The 17,702-nt window shown below is 58.2% G+C and overlaps 7 protein-coding genes across 7 annotated transcripts; 3 read left to right on the top strand and 4 right to left on the bottom strand.

The window, feature by feature from the left end:
- Window positions 1-299: 299 nt before the first annotated feature.
- On the bottom strand, window positions 300-1,926 carry ACRALDRAFT_1065881 (uncharacterized protein). Its single transcript, XM_071017234.1, has one exon. The coding sequence runs from the start codon at window positions 1,662-1,664 to the stop codon at window positions 684-686; it is 981 nt and encodes a 326-aa protein (XP_070871908.1). The 5' UTR covers window positions 1,665-1,926; the 3' UTR covers window positions 300-683.
- Window positions 1,927-5,205: 3,279 nt separating this feature from the next.
- On the top strand, window positions 5,206-6,341 carry ACRALDRAFT_213213 (uncharacterized protein; the record flags this gene model as incomplete). Its single annotated transcript, XM_071024037.1, has 9 exons — window positions 5,206-5,359; window positions 5,393-5,406; window positions 5,441-5,461; window positions 5,539-5,600; window positions 5,681-5,764; window positions 5,804-5,848; window positions 5,884-5,923; window positions 6,008-6,238; window positions 6,279-6,341. 9 exons carry the CDS (start codon window positions 5,206-5,208, stop codon window positions 6,339-6,341), a joined length of 714 nt encoding a protein of 237 aa, XP_070871907.1.
- A 147-nt stretch (window positions 6,342-6,488) lies between these two features.
- ACRALDRAFT_213212 (uncharacterized protein) lies at window positions 6,489-9,086 on the bottom strand (the record flags this gene model as incomplete). The annotated part of the gene is made up of 7 exons (XM_071024036.1): window positions 6,489-6,545; window positions 6,623-6,734; window positions 6,794-6,838; window positions 6,870-8,527; window positions 8,582-8,681; window positions 8,730-8,771; window positions 8,839-9,086. The coding sequence occupies 7 exons, from the start codon at window positions 9,084-9,086 to the stop codon at window positions 6,489-6,491; spliced, it is 2,262 nt and encodes a 753-aa protein (XP_070871906.1).
- An 859-nt stretch (window positions 9,087-9,945) lies between these two features.
- ACRALDRAFT_2037574 (uncharacterized protein) lies at window positions 9,946-10,512 on the bottom strand. The gene has a single exon (XM_071020836.1). The coding sequence runs from the start codon at window positions 10,417-10,419 to the stop codon at window positions 10,195-10,197; it is 225 nt and encodes a 74-aa protein (XP_070871905.1). The 5' UTR covers window positions 10,420-10,512; the 3' UTR covers window positions 9,946-10,194.
- Window positions 10,513-10,769: 257 nt separating this feature from the next.
- Window positions 10,770-12,504, top strand: ACRALDRAFT_2044590 (uncharacterized protein; the record flags this gene model as incomplete). Its single annotated transcript, XM_071021449.1, has 3 exons — window positions 10,770-10,790; window positions 10,898-12,279; window positions 12,354-12,504. 3 exons carry the CDS (start codon window positions 10,770-10,772, stop codon window positions 12,502-12,504), a joined length of 1,554 nt encoding a protein of 517 aa, XP_070871904.1.
- Window positions 12,505-13,003: 499 nt separating this feature from the next.
- ACRALDRAFT_1095164 (uncharacterized protein) lies at window positions 13,004-15,792 on the bottom strand (the record flags this gene model as incomplete). The annotated part of the gene is made up of 3 exons (XM_071019762.1): window positions 15,497-15,792; window positions 13,087-15,438; window positions 13,004-13,031 (listed from the first exon to the last, which is right to left on the bottom strand). Exons 1-3 carry the CDS (start codon window positions 15,616-15,618, stop codon window positions 13,004-13,006), a joined length of 2,502 nt encoding a protein of 833 aa, XP_070871903.1. The 5' UTR covers window positions 15,619-15,792.
- A 333-nt stretch (window positions 15,793-16,125) lies between these two features.
- On the top strand, window positions 16,126-17,476 carry ACRALDRAFT_2077262 (uncharacterized protein; the record flags this gene model as incomplete). Its single annotated transcript, XM_071022302.1, has 3 exons — window positions 16,126-16,167; window positions 16,236-16,393; window positions 16,486-17,476. Coding segments are annotated over 3 exons (1,191 nt in total), but the record flags the coding sequence as incomplete, so codon positions are not given.
- Between the last annotated feature and the right edge of the window lie 226 nt (window positions 17,477-17,702).

Raw genomic sequence — 17,702 nt, 5'->3', positions numbered from 1 at the left:
GATGAGAAAACGGGAGATACATGGGAAGGGGTACGTACCTCCAGTCGAGGTAACACGGAGTACACGGTGACGGAGTCATACCGAAGGTTCCGAGGCGCCGCGCGCCGAAAGAGCCATGGTCGGTGTTCGGTCCCGCGCGCGACTCTCCGCCCGGTCTTTTCGTAGTGTAGGAAGTACAGCTGTAGATGCCACGAACCGGCGCATGACTCATTAGCCGACCTCGAAGCCGCGATTTCTTTCTTTGTTCCGACTAGCCGACTGACCGTGGGAGTCATCACGAGGGTAGATGTAGGAAAGTTGAGTTTACTTGATTGTATTGGTATCTTCAATAGAGTGGGATCGCCCAGTACAGATGGTTTCCCTCAACTCCTTGAACCGAAAGAGAAGAATGGAAGTAGTGAAACAAGAAAGTGAATCTCGACACTACAATGTGTATCAATTCCCTCCTTTTGCGCGGTGTTGAACACCAACCCGAAATAAACGCCAGCCAAAGAACAAACCCACACGTGAGACGGTATCATTTTGTTTCCACATTCCATTATATCAGTGACATTGCTGCCATTTTGTAAAACCCCGACAAAAACGCCGCGGCTGTCGCCATCGCTTCAAAGTCGAGGAATAGAGATGTCCAAAAGTCGATGAGGAGGGAGAGAGGGAGTGAGAGAGAAGTGAATATGACTCCTCTAATAGACCGAAATGGCCGAAACGAGGGATGTCGGATTCCTCCTCGGGATGTAAAAACCTTCCGAGTACAGGCTGCTGCGGTCATCTTGCTCCTGCTCCTCTTGTTGGATCTCTGCCTTGGGGTCCTTCGCTGGGAAGGAGAAGCTCACGTTGGGCGGTGAGGGCGGCATGGACGAGTCCTCGTCGGACGATTCGGACAGGTCGGCGTCGAGTTCGGGGGGCGAGTGGGGGTGTGATGCGGTGCGGGCGAGCTCGAGATGGGGGTAGTCGTCGAGGTCGTCGTCCGCCTCGTCCATGTCTTCGTCTTCGTCTTCCTCCACTGCAAGGAGAGGCCTGCTTTGCATGATAGGAGAAATGGGTATTGTGGAGGTGGTGGTCATGGGCCGGAGGGCGACGGGACGGGCGACGGTGACGGTCTCGACCATGTCCAAGTCATCGTCGCTATCGTAGTCCGAGTCGTCGTAGAGTTCCGAGTCGTCTTCCGAGTCCTCAGCCCTCCACGCCTGTTGTTGCAGTAGTTGCGGCTTCCGGGCTGTGTCGGGCCATTGCACGCGGCGGTCCTTCTTTTCGGCGGTAGGAGTGACGGCGGGAGAGGCGGCGACGGTGACGGTGACGGTGGCAGGGGCAGGGACGGGCTGGGGTTCTTCGTGGCGAGCGGCGCCCCGCACGGATTGGTTGAACCAGCTCTCCTGCTCGCGCTCGGCGTCGGCAAGCTCGAACATGAGAGAGTCGAGGAGGTTGGCGTGGCCGACGAGCAGGCGCAGGTCGTGGTCGGCGCGGGCTGCCTCGTAGGCCAGCTTGGCGCGCGCCTTGTGGGCGAGGTAGTAGGTTTGTGCGATGGACATGGTCCTCTTCTTCCCCTGGGCGGCGGCGGCGGCGGCGAGGAGATGTGTGGGAGACTGCTTAACGGTGGTTGTGGTGGGAGGGAATGGAGAGTAGCTAGGCGGAGCCGATGGCCGGTAGGAAGTTGCAGAAGCCATTTTGGGGGGTTTAAATGTAGACGAGGCGATTGTCTTTTTTTGTTTCTTTTTCCCTTGTGACTCAAGGCAGACGAGCCGAGATCGGAAAGTGACAGGGATGAGGTCTAGGCTGCGATGATGCGAATTGGCGAGATATGTTGTAAGGGTCCGTCCGGCCGTCTCATAAGCCAGTGCTGTGCTTGACTCTTCTTTCAAGGTGGCTGTCTTTAGGATCGTCTGGTTTCTCGTAGTGTGTCCGTCTTCTTCTTTAGTGCAGCGCGACAAAATATGAGAATTCTGAAAAGGAGGGAAAGACGGGGCCTCGAGAGTCTTTTAAGTTGGCTTTGCACTTTGATGGGGGGGTGTGAAGGATTTCCCAGAGCTTCCGGGGTTTGGGCGGTGTAAAGACCGCGCCGCTGGTGGATGGGAGCCAAGGGGGGTGTGAGCCCAGCCCACGCACCGTAGACCGTAGTCCCGAGTCCGCCGACGGCGGGCTTTACCAATCCCCGCCCTTGGCTTTTTTTTTTTTTTTTCTATTTCTTTTTACTCCCACACCCTCTGCCGTTATAGAGCCGGGGGTGGGGGTGCGATTGAAAAGCCGTGGTTGATTACCAACTCACCGAGCAGCGGTCCCTGCCCTTCATCTGTCATCCTGCGGAGAAGAACGAAGCCCAGGCAATATCCATACAGATACGAATATAAATCCTTTCTCCGACAATGGCATAACACGAGTACTTTGACGACTCTCCGACGGCCAGCCTCCCGTCATACTTCGGCCACGATACGAATCAAGGAAATGGCAGAATGAACAAACCAGCATTATACTCAGTAGGTCTACTTGATGTTGTCAGGGAGTGAATCTTGCTGCCTGCTGTACCGTCTTCCCGCCAGGGCTATTCGTCATCTTCATATGCGTAGATTACGCAGCAGGCCGGAGTTTCGGAGACTACCAAGTACGTTGTACCTTTTCAAGTCTCCGAGTCGTTTATTCGTATATTACCGGGTTTGATAAGCAATTCTGTTTCACTCTCCCGTTGTCCATGTCCTTCTTCCACCATTGGCTTTCGTCTGTCGGATAATGTACAACGTACTTCGTACGAAACCTGAGCAATCTCTTTGCTCACTAATCCAACCTCTGCTGACACATCCGCGCTTGCGTGCTAATTGATCGAAATTTCGTATTTCCTCGCTGATTACTAAGTGCCGTCGAGTCATCGTCGGCCCTGCGCAGATTGCTCATCTAAGTTGGACGAGGGTTTCCTCGTGACAGATAAAGGCCACGAGCCAATGCCCATGCCACGGTCTTTACCGGCACTTGGCCGCGGAATCCGCCCGACGCTGGCAACAGGAAAAGCGGCATCCTTCCTTCCCTTTCCAGCGAGGCAACATGCGCACCACTCAGTTTTCCCTTCTGACGTCCTCGTCGTAGTGAAACCTATGGGAACCAATCTGAGCGTCAATTCATCGCACTCGGTGCGAATCGGCTCCGTCCTCGTGGCCCTGCCAGTGGAGTAGCCGGTTTGTGAGGTATTTCGGGCATCTGCAGGTTGCTGCCCGCGATTCTGCTGCCAATACCATGGCGGCCCACTCGATAATAGCGAATCAAGCATGTGACGTCTTGGTTAGCAACCGTCACTCGATTACTCCGTTGGACTCGGTCTCAATTATTTGTAGCGTGCCAAGGGGAGGACGAAAACGCGGGGCACAAATCTACTCCGTTCCTCGACCGCACCTTGTCTAATCGGGGACGTATGTATTGCTTCTGATGTCGTCGAATCCCGGCTTCTCATTTATTACCCCGACACACATATCGAGAAACCTGCACACCCTCAGATAAGGTCCCCGGTCTAAGCGACCATTAGGCCGCGGGCCGTGCAGATTCGCCTATTTTCCGTTTCCTTTCCAATGCGAGGCCAAGTCGATGCCACCAACTGGTATACTCAGGAGATTGCAACCCCGAAAAGACTACTCGAGACGTATTAGGTGCAAAAAGTCATGTCAACAGCCATGGCTGCAGATATTCTGCTCAATCAGAGTCCGTGGCTGCCGGCCTCGGCCAAGAATGCGGACCGACAAGGAACGCGGCGACCCCGCAACTCTTCTTGCCTCCGACGGTGGGATATCGTCCAAGCTGCGCTGGTTTGATCCTCTATAAGTCTACTTTGTGCGCATCCCATGTTCCGTGAGATTACCCAGGCCAGGATAGTCCGTGGAATCGAAGACTCGGATGCATCCATGAATTTATTCATGGTACATCTTTTCGCGTAACGTGTCAAACCTGGAGGTGCATCTTTGGCCTTCCTTGGCTTCTTCCGAATTACCCCGCTGTGTTGCTCACTTCCACCTGGGGTAAACAGGGGGACGGTGTCGCAGGCGAAAACAAAAGGTCACATCGAATTGCAGCGAGCCTCCTGTTAGGTTCAGTGGATGAGGCTATGTTATCCGTCCATGAAATTCGACCTGACTGTTTGGTCGAGAGAGCCTGACCATGATATGGTTCGTCAATCCTTAGGTTTCGCTTGGCAGTAACTGCCGGTATGCCGACAGCAACTCGTCAGAGTGTTGCACAAACCACTGCGAGTGTGGGGTATTGCCCATCCAGTGCCACCAGATTGAGAGAAGCGTCATTAACCCTCAAAGGCCACACCACTACGGACCAAAGCGATGCACATCTTGGCAGTTTACTGTCTGACGAGCAGAAGCTCCCCGAAATACTGCGTCGAGTAGAGTCTCATCGCCCACCAAAACGAAAAAGGTAGGGAGTGTTATGTACATACAGTCTGGACTCGTTTACTCGAGTACTCGCATCTCAACTCTTGGTTTCACGCAAGGCACGACATGATACAGCGGCCGATGCAAATGCTGGCCAGCCCGCTCATTCCCGTTCGCCTAGACAAAAGCATTACAAGGTAAAACAGGTGTGCGCGACAAATGCACCCAGAGAGGGAAAAACCACGCCCCCTCCCCTCCGTCTCTCCGCTAGGATGCGGGACCACATGGTGATGAGCAAACCCGGGGAAGAGCCTCAAGCCGCAGGACCCAGAGGCAGACCAGAGACCCGGAGGCCTGACCTGGACAACCTGGACCTCCAAATAGCCCAATTAATATACATCCAAGGCCCACGATCGACAATGATCCATGCTGCCACGCTGTTGCTGTACACGAGAGATACGCAACCTCGTGGTGGTGGGGGAGTGAGCTATTTTCGTCGCGCCGTCTTACTGCCGCGTGGGCAGCAACACCCAGAGACCGCCTTGGCGTTGTACGTTTCCATCGTCTCGCGGAAGAGATGAGGACGTGACCCTTTTGATTGGCGGGCCCCTGTGGTTCCTGCGCCTTGCCGGCTTCTAGTGTCGATTTCGCTCCACAAAAGGAGGCTGGTATGCGGGTTATCACGTGACATACCCACTCGTCTCCACTTTAGCTCCAGTATCGAAAAGCATTGACCCTCTCTCTGATTCTTAACACACTCCCTCTCTCTCTCCTCGTCTCTGCCAGTATCGGAGAAGGTCCGTCAGACTGTCGGAGCCTTATGAAGTTTTACTTGGCGTTGCGCGCCTGAATGAACGAAAAAGGCAAGCAGGCTTTCGTCTATTTCCACACCTCGTCAACACTTCTCAGTCTCGACCCCTCCTTGCACATCAGGAGCTCGCCGGCACTGAACACTCTTGCAGTTGCCTCCACATTGCCAGCACGACGACAGCACACCCCTCCCTGTCCCTGACCGAACAGCGATGTCATTCCCACAGTCTATAAGGCTGAGGTGAGGTGGCTTTACACGGGCAGTCTGGAGTCAGCCCGAAGACAGGGTGCGAATTGTTCACTTTTTTTTTTCTTGGTCCACTTTGCTTCCTCGGGTCTCTAAAAATAAGTTGTCCCGTCGTCTGTTGACAAGTCGTTCCAAACCCCGGCCGGGCCAGACAGCACTTGTGCTGGTAGTATCGTGCTCAATTTCCGGTGCGATTTGGTGGAATCCTACCGACTCCGGCGGCCGGGCCTTTCATATATTCAAGCTCCGTGTTTGTCTTTATTCCAAGCTGGCAAAATGTGGTATTCCCCCATGAACGCGAGAAAAACATGTCCGTCGTGTATAGCATGTCGTTGGGCAGCTCGGGGCAGATGTCGTTATGCTAGCAGCGCCCAGTCTGGTCTCCTCCCAGCCTTCTCGTCAAGGAAACAGTAGACTTTCGATACTTACCCTCAGCGTTGTGTCGGCGGCAGGAAATGGTCTCTTTGCAAGTCGCCAGTCGCATCAGTCCCACAATTCCCCCGGCGACTCCGTGGGGAGGCTCCCTTCGTAGCGAAGAGGCGATCCTGGTCCCCTTTCCCCCTAGCTACTCACCTGATCTGGCTATATGGCGTAGATTGGCTACTGGTACCGCCAGAAGCCTCGTCTCTTGCCGACGAGCGAACTTGTTAATGCGGATGCTGTCGCGAGACTGCTACATTGCGCTGCAGCTTTAGTGCCATACTACTGTCGCCACTATCTACCAAAGCCGAGGCCGCCATACCACCTCGCCTATCTGTATCCCCTTTATCCGAGCCGTACCTGCATGTTCGACAACCCGAGTAACCAACCCGGCTCGGTTCCCGGCGTGGTGGCGTTCATAAAAACGTGGAGAGACACGCGACAAGGAGGCATTAGGGGGTTCGTGCGACATGACTTTCCGTCCGGTGGCAAAGAGTGTGGAGTATTGATCGGGACTGTCGTTTATACTAACACGCCCGCTTTTCATCTCGGGATATATTTGGCCCTTGGTACCGTTTTTGTACCCGTCAATCGTACTTTATCCCCGCATGTTCGAGACCCAATATATCTATACTTTATCTGGGAACACGGGGACGCTAGTGAAGATGCGCCGTCTTGTCCTTGTCAGAAACGACAGTGTCGACACGTGCGACCTTGCCACGGACAACGTTAATAACGACTCGCAGTATGACCTACTCTAACACACGAAAACCCGATTTAAGTACTACACAGCACGGAGGCACTTGGACGTATATGTAATTCGAGGGGAATGGTCAGTGGCTGTCTTCAACATCTGCCGTGAAGCTGGCCAAATGAAGACAAGCATACTGAATAAGAGCATCCTCACATCCGTGACAGTTGAAGCAAGATTTATATAATCTACCAGGGTATTCAGCTCTACCAAGTACTTGACAAATTTCCGTTAGCATAACCACGCTCGTCCCATCTTTCACTCCTGCTTCCCATCTGACAGCTACGCCGCCCTGAGCTTCAGCTTGGTCCTCTTCCGCTTGCCACCAACCTCTCTGTCTTCCTCCACCTCCAGCATGGCCTCGCGCTTCTTCTCGGTGACAACCTTGAGAAGGTCCCGCACGACACGGGTCTCAAGGTTGACGCCCTCCTCAGCCCAGGCCTCCATCTCGCGGCCGACGCGGCGCTCGATGGCCAGCACCAGCTCGACGTCGCGCTGGCCGACAAACGTGACGGCGTCACCGGGGCGACCGGCACGCGCGGTACGGCCGACGCGGTGGATGTAATCGTCCGGGTCCCGGGGCACGTCGTAGTTGATGACGAGGGCGACTTCGGGAATGTCGAGACCTCGCGAGGCGACGTCGGTGGCGACGAGGATGCGGGCGGCGGCGGCGCGGAAGCGGGCGAGGTTGTCTGTGCGCTGGCGCTGGGGCAGGCGGGAGTGGAGGCCGGTGACGCGGTGGTCGAGGAGGCGCAGGAGGTGGTGGAGGAACTGGGCGGTGGCGGCGCGGTTGCAGAAGATGATGACGGAGCGGTCGGCGTTGCGCTCGGTGAGGAGGAGGGCGTGGAGGTAGTGCTCGCGGTGGGTGACGGGGACCTGGAGGTGGTGCTGGGCGAGGGTGGCGGGGATGGCGAGGGCGCGGGTGTCGACCTCGCAGACGAAGACGGGGGGCTTCCCCGGCTTGGGGGGCATGTCCTTGAGGGCGCGGACCTCGGGGGTGATGGTGGCGGTGAAGAGGAGGGTCTGGCGGGCGTGGGGCGCGGGGAGGACGGCGAGGCATTCCTCGACGGCGGGGAGCATGCTGCCTTGGCCGCGGGCGTCGAGGAGGCGGTCGGCCTCGTCGAGGACGACGAAGCGGACGCGGCGGAGGCCGCAGATGGTGTCCTCGCCCGAGGTGCGGATGTGGTCGGCCAGGCGGCCGGGGGTGGCGATGACGACGTGGGGCCGCTGGGCGAGGGCGATGGCCTGGGGCCGCATGTCGGTGCCGCCGGTGACGAGGATGACCTTGATGCCCTGCGGGGCGCCGATGGCCTTGAACTGCTCGAAGAGCTGGAGGGCGAGCTCGCGGGTCGGGGTCAGGACGAGGCTGAAGATGGCCGAGGGGTCCTCGGACCATTTCTGGAGAATGGGCACGGCGAAGGCGACGGTTTTACCGGAACCGGTGCGGCTGCCGCCGATGCAGTCCCGGCCCTTGAGGATTTCGGGGATGCAGCCCTTTTGAATGCCGGTGGGCCGCTTGATGGCCATGTTGGCGAGGGATTGCACGAGCCATGGTCGGACGTTGAGGGCGGCGAAGGTGGTGTTGGGGTCGGTTGGTGCCGTGACGCCGGTGGACCGGGTCGGTTGGGTCGACTCGGGCAGAGAGGAGGGGAGCGGTTCCGAGGATGGTTGTGCGGCTTGTTTCCTCTTTACACGGGAAGGGACTTGGATGGTCGGGAAAGATGGTCGAACGTCTGTCTCGTCATCGTCTTCCTCTTCGTCGTCGTCAGGTAGGAGATTTGCAGGCGACGTCCTCCGTCTCTTTCGAGAGCCAGGATTATCCAGAAAGTCAGACTCGGCGTCTGAAGAATCGTGCTGTGACTCGGAGCTATGTGAGGACATTGCACCGTCTTCCTCGTCGTCCGACTCGGCACGTCGGCGGCTGCGATCCACGGAAGCTGGCATCTGGGGCCAATGGGTGACCGAGCCAATTAGGACCCGGGTTGATGGTCAGAGAACTGAGAAAGGAGAAGGGGCAGAAGGCGTGTATGAAGAGCGCGTAACGAGGTCATGGGAGTCTGTCGATTTCGCCCATGGAAATTTTCTGGCGTTTTCGACTCTAGCAAAAAAAATCGGGTGCAGGGGTCAGGTGGGGCCAGCTAGACACGATAAGACGATAAGGAACTGCAGTAGCAAGTCACTGGTCCGGCTGTGCGCCAATGACATGTCGAGGTTCATCGGCTAAAGAATAGGTAGGTACCTAGGTACATAAATACGTGTAGTGTAAACGCGCGCTTGGGGAAATGAGCAGGGTGTGATTTCGATCCATACTCTTGGAAGACGGCCAGAAGAGCATGGATCGACAGGCTGTCCACTTGGCATGACCGAGCGATAAGACATGGGGAAGTGCAGGAGAGAACAAGACTTTATGAATGGATGGACCCAGATGGGCGGCTATTTCAGGATCCTTTTCAACAGACGACATGCAGCCGGGAATCCAGTCAGCCGCATGAAGGGCTGTCATTCGGCCACGTTTACAAAGCTACCAGACTTGGGACAAGTGAATTCCCTTTTTTGTTTCCTCTTACCCCCTAACTACAACGTACGCTATTGCAGTTCGTGGTGGGGAGCTTTTACCCCATGCAACATCAGCATGCAACGTCGGGCCAGGCTCTTTGTAAGCACACGGCATGGCCGACGAACCGAATCCCGACAACGTACGTGTGTTTATGACATGCCCGTCAGCCAACCTTGGCACGGTTGCACAGAGACAGTATAGTGGAGGACATTTCCAAGTCGAGATGTCTGGTTCTATCAAGTGTAGTCCTATTCGCGTGGTTGAAATAGAGATTATATTTCGGTAACGAGATGCATGTATCGGGAGGCCCGGGTGACGAGAATTGGGCATAGTAAGCCATGGACGTGGAGGACGGCTTGCTTAGGCTCTGCATCGACTCTGTCAGCGCCTCGCCTCAATGTCCCTGGCTCTCACTGTGGCTTCACTTTAGTCTTGTCTCTTGTCTCATCCAGCCGGGGACCCTCTCCTTACTCCTTCGCCCTGGTAGGTCGTTTTAGCGCCGTCCGCGTTGAAGTGGGTCCCAGACTCCTGAGCCGCCAGAGTACTCGACCCGTACCCATTTACCGTAGGAATTACTGTCCAGGTACTTACGTTGTACCAGTGGCCTGCCACAGCCGCCCCTCTCACCGGTTATCCCCGCTATTTCCTGCTGTATCGTCCCCTCCAACGGTACCTACTGGTTGGTCAGGGGCATGACCGTTGGTACCTGAAGCTTCAGCTCAAGTGGCTCCTGCCTCTCTTCTCTTTATCCCCTCACTTTTCGCCGTCTTCTCACCTACCTTCTTACTCACCTCCTACAACACTACAAACACATACCCGCCACGCACGCAGGTTGTCTCTTTCGTCGGCAGACTGTCTCTTTCGTCCCTCGCTTTGTTAGCCTCAAACTGTTTTGCTTTGCCACGCGTCGAAAACAAAAACGTCGAAACGACCATCGGCGAACCGCTACTGTAACCGCCGGCCCTCCCACATTGTCTTGACATCAATCAAACCAACCGACTACATCAGCCGTGCATCGCCTTTACTCAAACGCCCCGTGCCATTCTCCTGGGACTCACTCCTCCATAAAGAGTCGCGTGGCTCGGAGTGAGCCATCCGAGTCTAGTTGAGACAAAGTCCGGCCGACGAATTTCCCTACAGGCCTCCATCTCGCTGCCATTGCATCACCTATTACAACGGCAGTCCAGTCCCCTTTCTCCTTCACACTAGCTCCCGCTTGCAACCCCACCCAAGACGGGCGACCACAGAACCCTGAGAGTCCCGAGACAGGGACTTTCATTTCTTCAATTCGGCCACTTTTACAGCTCAAACGCCCAAACTCTCCTCGTCACTCCAACTCGATCAACCTCAAAAAAAAGGAAGAAAATCCTCAAAAGGGATCCTCGTCGGCACTTTACTACTCGCTAGTCCGCCCTGACTTGGCCCCCATCTCTTTGTCAATCACCACCCAGCGATCGTCGTGTGTCTCAACCTGAAGCACCTCCCGACGTCCTTTGTCCTTTGTCGTTACTGCTTCTGACGGGGCCATAATCGCTCCCTCTGGAGAGCTGTTCGAATTTGATTTCCTTTGACGATTTCCATTCGGCTTGACCACTAAACCTTTTGTCGCATTCGTCGCATTCGCCTACCATGGAGCCGACCTCACAACAGGTATGATTGTCCACTCCCCTTGGCCGCGTACTTGAGCTTCCTTCTCTCTACCCTCGTACTCTGCTCATCTACTCGGCCATCATTCTAACCGTACTTTGCCACCTCAGAACTCGTCCAACTCGCAACCAGCCGCTGTACCGACCATGGCCTCTCCCGTACCCCTCCTCCGTCCTGCGATCCCCGGTGCTAGGTCCAACGGCGGTGCTCGGACTCCCAGACTCGGACTCGCCATTCCCCCGTCTCCCAATGCAAAGCCCGTCGTCCAGCCCATCCAACCGGTCCCATCGAGGCCGCCTCTGCCTACCCTCCACCTCGCCACCCCCAAGGGCAGTCAAACCACCCCCTACGAACAGCCTCCGAGGCTCGTTACCGGCGTACAGCCCGGCCAGTCGGCGAGTGGCGGCAGCGAGAGCAGCGCCGCCCATTCAAGGTCGGGCAGCTTCGGGCCCCTCGACGGCCGCACCAGCAACCCCACCTCGGCCGGCTCGCAATACTCCGCCCTGTCCTTCGCTTCACAATATGGCATCGGAGCCCCGAGGCCACAGGGCACGCCCGACCCCGCCTCCGCCGTCGGCTCTCTCTATTCCGAGAGGAGCGACGGCGGCGTCGGCATGGAGAGGGACAACAGCCTCCAGGGTCTCGAGGCCTTCGATAAGCTGACGCTGGAGCGGGCCAGGACCTTGGACGTGGAGGACCTGGACGACGAGGGCTGGCGCATTGCCAGCATGGAAAACAGGGTCATCCAGCTGGGCAACCTCGGCGAAGGCGCCGGGGGCGCCGTCACCAAGTGCAAGCTCAAGGGCGGCAACACCATCTTCGCCCTCAAGGTCATCACCACCACCCCCGACCCGGACGTCAAGCGGCAGATTGTCCGGGAGCTCAACTTCAACAAGGGCTGCGCCTCGGAGCACATCTGCCGCTACTACGGCGCCTTTGTCGACCCGGCCACCGCCACCATCTCCATCGCCATGGAGTGCTGCGAAGGCGGCTCCCTCGACAGCATCTACAAGGAGGTCAAGAAGCTGGGCGGCCGCACCGGCGAAAAGGTCCTCGGCAAGATCGCCGAGGGCGTGCTCGGCGGCCTGACCTACCTGCACGGCATGCGCATCATCCACCGCGACATCAAGCCCTCCAACATTTTGCTCTGCCGCACCGGCGACGTCAAGCTCTGCGACTTTGGCGTCTCGGGCGACTTTGGCACCAAGGGCGAGGCCAACACCTTCATCGGCACCAGCTACTACATGGCCCCCGAGCGCATCACCGGCCAGAGCTACACCATCACCTCGGACGTGTGGTCCACCGGCGTCACCCTGCTCGAGGTGGCTCAGCACCGCTTCCCCTTCCCCGCCGACGGCACCGAGATGCAGCCGCGCGCCGGCCTCATCGACCTCTTGACCTATATTGTCCAGCAGCCCATTCCCAAGCTCAAGGACGAGCCCGAGGCCAAGATTTTCTGGAGCGACAATTTCAAGTATTTCATCGAGTGCTGGTGAGTTTATCGTCTTTTTTTTTTTCCTTTGTTCTTTTTGCGTCGACTATTGGCTCACGACTCCCCCAATGCAGTCTCGAAAAAGAACCCAGCCGTCGTGCCAGCCCCTGGCGGATGCTCGAGCATCCCTGGATGGTCGAGATGCGGTCGAAGCGCGTCAACATGGCCAAGTACCTTGCCCAAGTCTGGGGCTGGGACGAGGTGGCCGAGAAACCCGACCAGTAAGAAGCGCGCGGCCAAAGAAACCGATGAAGCAACCACGATTCATGATACCAAGCACACCTCATACTGATCAGATAATTCCCTATGTCGACGCCATATCTACACTTCTCACACCACAACACAAGAAAGCCCTCTCCGGGACAGGACAACCATTTTGACCTCTGTCAAAATGGCCACTCCAAAGAGTGGACTCGTATATAAAAACACACTAGCATTTGCAAAGCTTTTCAACATTTACAGAGGACATCGACGCATATTCTTCGTCGGTGGGCACAGGTGGCCACACCAAAGGGGCATACTCGTCGATTCATTGGGCAGCGTCCATGTTGAACGAGATTGAAACGGATTCATGTTGGAGCATGCCAAATAGCAGCACGATGAATGGAAACGGCGGACGTGGTGAATTTCTTGGGCTGGCAGGACAACGGCGCATATAGGTAAATGAGACATGTTCAACTCTTCGAGGAGAGCCACGAGTTTTAAACCATCCGGCGAACTCCTTTTATTCTTCACTCGTTTTCTCGTCTCCGCTCTAGTGTCGTGAACATGCCCGACAGAAATATCCTCGTCTAATCATAAGACTACCCAGTAGAGCTGGTCAACTGTGCTTTGGCTTCCCCGGCGTCGTCGTCAGGGAAGCCCATAAGCTCCCGCAGGGCGACGGTGGCATACGCACTCTTTCCGAGGCGGAAATGTACAATCACGGCCACCTTGTCCTTGGCCAGATCTCCCGGAGATTCCGTCTTGACATTCGACGACGACGACGCCGGTGTTTCCCCCTTCTTGTTTATGCCGTCACCCCCCTGGTCGACTTGCACGACTTGTCCCCCAGCGGGAGGCTGACCATCCACCTTGGCCTTCTTCGCCTCCCTGTCCACCTCCACTTGGGTCCCGGGCTTCAAGCCACCTTCACCATCCTTCCCACCAACTTGATCCTGCTCGTCCTCCCGCTTCCTCTTCCTCGCAGCCGCCGCTTCGTCCGCCTGCGCCTTCCGGGCGGCCCGCACGCGGTCCAAGTCGGTAGGATGCATCTGCTCCTCGTCGTCAGCGTACCGGCGCACCTCGACGCGCGGCAGCGGCAGTGCTTCTCCTCCCGCCCCATCCGCAGAAGGGAGGAACCGCGTGGTCAAGTGCCGGTAATGGCCCGGCAAGCTGAACTCGCGGTGGCGACGGAGCATGGAGCGCGGATCGAGGCCGCCGTTCTCGGGACGGCCCATGAACTCGGCGTAAAAATCCCCAATGTCGTTCGCGGGGTAGATGACGTTGTGGCCCGGCGACGGGAGGACGATGTCGTGGATGGTGTAGCGGCCCGACGCGGCTTCTTCGGCGGTTAGCGCGCGGGCGGTGGACGGTCCATCCGCGTCGGCTTCGGAGGCGAGGTCGTCGTCATCCCCAGCGACGGGTTCGGCTTCGTTGTTGGTTTGGACGGGGTCTTTCGTCTCGGGCGGCGCTGCGGCGGCGGGGTTGCTGTCGTCGAGGACCAGGTCTCCCGCGACAACCCTGTCGCCGTGGGCGGCCCAGCGGCGGCTGGCGGCGTGGTTCCACACCAGGGACTGGTAGGCGTGGAGGTACAGGTTGCGCAGCGGGCGGGGGATGCACAGCAGGGCGCCTTGAAAGTCGCGGCGGGAGGCGCCCGGGGCGGCGCCGCGGGTGTGGCGGCCTAGGTGGCGGATGACGGCGGCTTCGGCGGCGAATCGGCGCGGGAGGAAGCGGAGGGCTTCGTCGGCGGAGGCGCCGTCGCGTTGGAAGGCGCGGCAGGCGCGTGCGCGGTTGAGCTCGTCGCGGACGTGGGCTTCGGCGGGGAGGTCTTGGTCGCAGGCGCGCTGGGCGGTCTGGTCGTCGTAGGCGAGGATGGCGGACACGGCGCCCTCGTAGTCCGAGTTGAGGATGCGCTGGCCGACCTCGTGGGTGCCGATGGCGTGGGTGCCGAAGCGCTGGTGGCCGTAGTAGTGGATCCAGCCGCGGGAGGCCATGGAGGCGAGGGCCGAGGTGGCGCAGGCGCGGATGGCGTCCTCGCGGTCCTTGGGGGAGAGATTGTCGTCGCCACCGCCTAGACGGCAGTTTTTGAGGGTGATGACAAACTCGTTGCCCTGGAGGGCGCCGAGGTGCAGGCCGGTCGGCTCGTAGCGGTAGTCACCGGTCCAGACGCTGTGAAGGCGGGTGTAGGCGCCGGCGACGGTGTCGGCCTTGACGCCGCGGACGGAGCAGCGCTGGGTGGTGGCGGCGCGGCGGTCCTTGGTCCCCGCGAAGACGAAGTTTTGGGGCTTTAGGAAGAGGCAGCGGGCGAGCTGGCGGACGGCGTCCATGGTGTCGCGGTTCTCCTTGTAGATGGTGAAGTGGAGGTGGTCGCCTTCCCCTTCGGCGTGGACTTTTCCCGCGCCCTTGCCGCGCCGGGCCTTGTTGTTCCTGGCGCGATTCTGCTGCTGGTTGTGGCCTTTGGAAGGGCGCGGGGCCCGTCCCGTGGCGATGATGGCTGCTGCACCGCCGGGAGCGACATCCGAGGTGTCGGCAGTGGTGTCTATGAGAGAGCGGAAGATGCGCCGGACGTTCTGATGGATTTTGGCGCGCTGGTCTTTGTCTTCAATAGCGGCTGACCTCGCCGGCACGGGGATGGGCTGCCTGGTGGCTGCCGCGCGATAGATGGCAAGGACATCCTGGGTGAAAGACTCGCTCGTGAGGTCCGTCAGGATCTGGATGTCTTCTGGGGACACTTCGGGCGGCTCCTCTTTCTGCTGGTCGGCGGCCTGCCCATTGGCCTCGGATTTGCTCTCGCCGGCTGGAGAAGCGGTATCCTTGGATTCGGGGGGTGACGGTTGGTAAGAGTCTCCGTTTTGTAAAGAGTCCAATGGTTGGTTAGGTTGATCGGCTAGCCTCGTGTCCTTGAGGTGCAGGACGGTGCCATCCCTCGTGATCTCGTTGACCTGAAAGTCCGTATATCTGTTCTGACTGTTAATTTGAGCCCGTCTCCGTGGCCAACGAGTTACGGGAACACGACCTCACGCGAAGTTCGCCTGTCCAAGCCTTCATCTTGGGAGCTATCCTTTCCGTGATGCCAAGGGTCTTATCGAGGCGACCATGGCTCTGGCCGCCTGGGCGAGGAGCAATTTGGGTTGTCATGTTAGATGCACATGAGGTGTGAGGTGATCCGAAGTTGGTGCCGTGGAACTTCGATTGTATGTACAAGAATAGAATATTCGATGTGATTCTACTTTTACCAGAATATATTCAGAGTAAAAAAGAAGTTTGGGCGTATAGAGGGGACTCAATGTCGCCTTGTTACTCGACGTGCTTTGTCGCGATGCAGTTGAAGATGACAAGTGAAGATGGACGTGAAGACCTTGAGCTGAGTTCACAGAGAGGTACGTACCTGAGAAGTCAAGCCATATGTGAACAGCCACGACTCAGCCACATATCAGAGGTACCTAGGTACCTACTCCACTGCCCCACAAAAACACCGGGACCCACTAAGCTGCATCTGACCATCAGCGATGAGAGGTGGCTGGTGATACCCCGCCTCAACTGTGGCTTGACCTCAGGACCCCTCGCTCATCCGCCTCCCTACATCCATCTCTGTCGCTTCCCCATCGCATCCTTGGCCTAACCAGATGGGCATGAGCCCTCAACATGAAAAAGACGTTGATCCTGTGTTTCATACACGGATTTAAGGTGAGTAACCCCGTTGCCGTCGAGATAATTGGCGAACTTGGACGCTGATGCTGACGACCCCGGTGTAGGGTGGCGACGACACCTTCGGAGCCAAGTCTCAATTCACAAACGACCTACGCTCTCTCGTCCAAGAGGAGCTCCCTAAAATCGACGTTAAAGTTCTCATATATCCCAAGTATGAGACAAAGGGCGACTTGGGCGACTGCGTGAGTCGCTTTCGCGACTGGTATGCATTCCCCCGTTCTATGCCTCCCCCCTCACCTCACGACCCAGCATTGTTGCAGTGTAGACCGTTTCATGCCACTTACACACTCACAGGCTGCTCGAAAGGGTCATCGACCTCGAGGTAGCTGCCGGCACCCCCTCCCCCACCGTGGACCCCTCCGTGCGTACCATCCTGGTCGGACACTCCATGGGTGGCATCGTAGCCGCCGAGACCGTCATAGGTCTGACCTCGGACCATCCCATTTACACCCAGGACGGCATCGAGAAATCCACCGACGCGCCGACCTCGCTCAACGCCCTCATGTTCCCCTACATCCAGGGCGTCCTCGCCTTCGATACCCCCTACCTAGGCATCTCCCCCGGCGTCGTCGCCCACGGCGCCGAGGACCGCTACGCAACCGCCTCGGCCGCCCTGACCCAGCTGAGCGGCCTCGGCACCACCCTCTGGGGCGCCACGTCCAAGTCGGGCGCCCAGCCCGCCCCGTCCCCGCGGAGCAGCAGCCCCCGTGCCGCCCTGCCGCCCAGCGACTCCCCCGGACAACAGGAGCGAGAGCGAGAGCAGCAGCAACGGCAGGCATCCCCCTGGGCCAAATGGGGTAAAATCGCAGCCATCGCAGGGGGTGCCGCCGCCATCGCCGCCGGCGGAGCAGCCGCCTACATGAACCGCGACCAGCTCACGCAGGGGTGGAGCTGGGCGAGCGCGCACCTCGAGTTTGTCGGGTGCCTCGCGCGCGGCGCCGAGCTGCAGAAGCGCGTGCGCTACATGGCGCGCCTGAGCCAGCAGCTCGACGTCGGCTTTGCGAACCTCTACACGCGCCTCGGCCGCGCCGCCGGGTCCAGGGAGGTCAGCGTCGTGGGTACCGTGCTGGGCAAGGACCGCACCTTTTGCAACCTGCCCAAGCAACGCGCGGACGTTGGCGCCGTGGGCCTGTGGCGCGAGGCTGTCAACGACGCTGCCACGGACGAGACGCATGCGCACACGTCCATGTTTGAGTCTGCGTTGAATCCGGGGTACGGGGCCTTGGCGGAGGATGCGAAGGCGTTGATTGTGCAGTGGACGAAGAATGAGTGGTATAAGAGCAGCGGGCGTGCTGTGGAGAGGGATCCTCTGGACGGCGATTCGGCTGGCGGGGAGCAGCAGAAGCCGGTCGGGCAGGCGCCGGGGCCCCGGTCGTCGGGGGGTGGAAATCTTGGCTTGGAAGACAACCCTTGGGCATGACATGGATGACAATGGATGACAATAGAGGTGTAGTATTAATATTATGGGCGTGTTGCCTCTTGATTCCGAATACCCATGACCAACCTACCCA

The sequence above is a fragment of the Sodiomyces alcalophilus genome, assembly GCF_042370955.1.
Source record: "Sodiomyces alcalophilus JCM 7366 unplaced genomic scaffold ACRALscaffold_8, whole genome shotgun sequence".
NCBI lineage: Eukaryota > Fungi > Ascomycota > Sordariomycetes > Glomerellales > Plectosphaerellaceae > Sodiomyces > Sodiomyces alcalophilus.
The sequence above is the reverse complement of the archived record's forward strand: the minus strand, read 5'-3'. Positions and strand labels throughout refer to the sequence as shown.

Excerpts from the sequence above, each read along its gene's own strand:
- ACRALDRAFT_1065881 (XM_071017234.1), bottom strand. The coding sequence starts at position 1,664 with ATGGCTTCTGCAACTTCCTACCGGCCATCGGCTCCGCCTAGCTACTCT.
- ACRALDRAFT_2037574 (XM_071020836.1), bottom strand. The coding sequence starts at position 10,419 with ATGAAAGTCCCTGTCTCGGGACTCTCAGGGTTCTGTGGTCGCCCGTCT.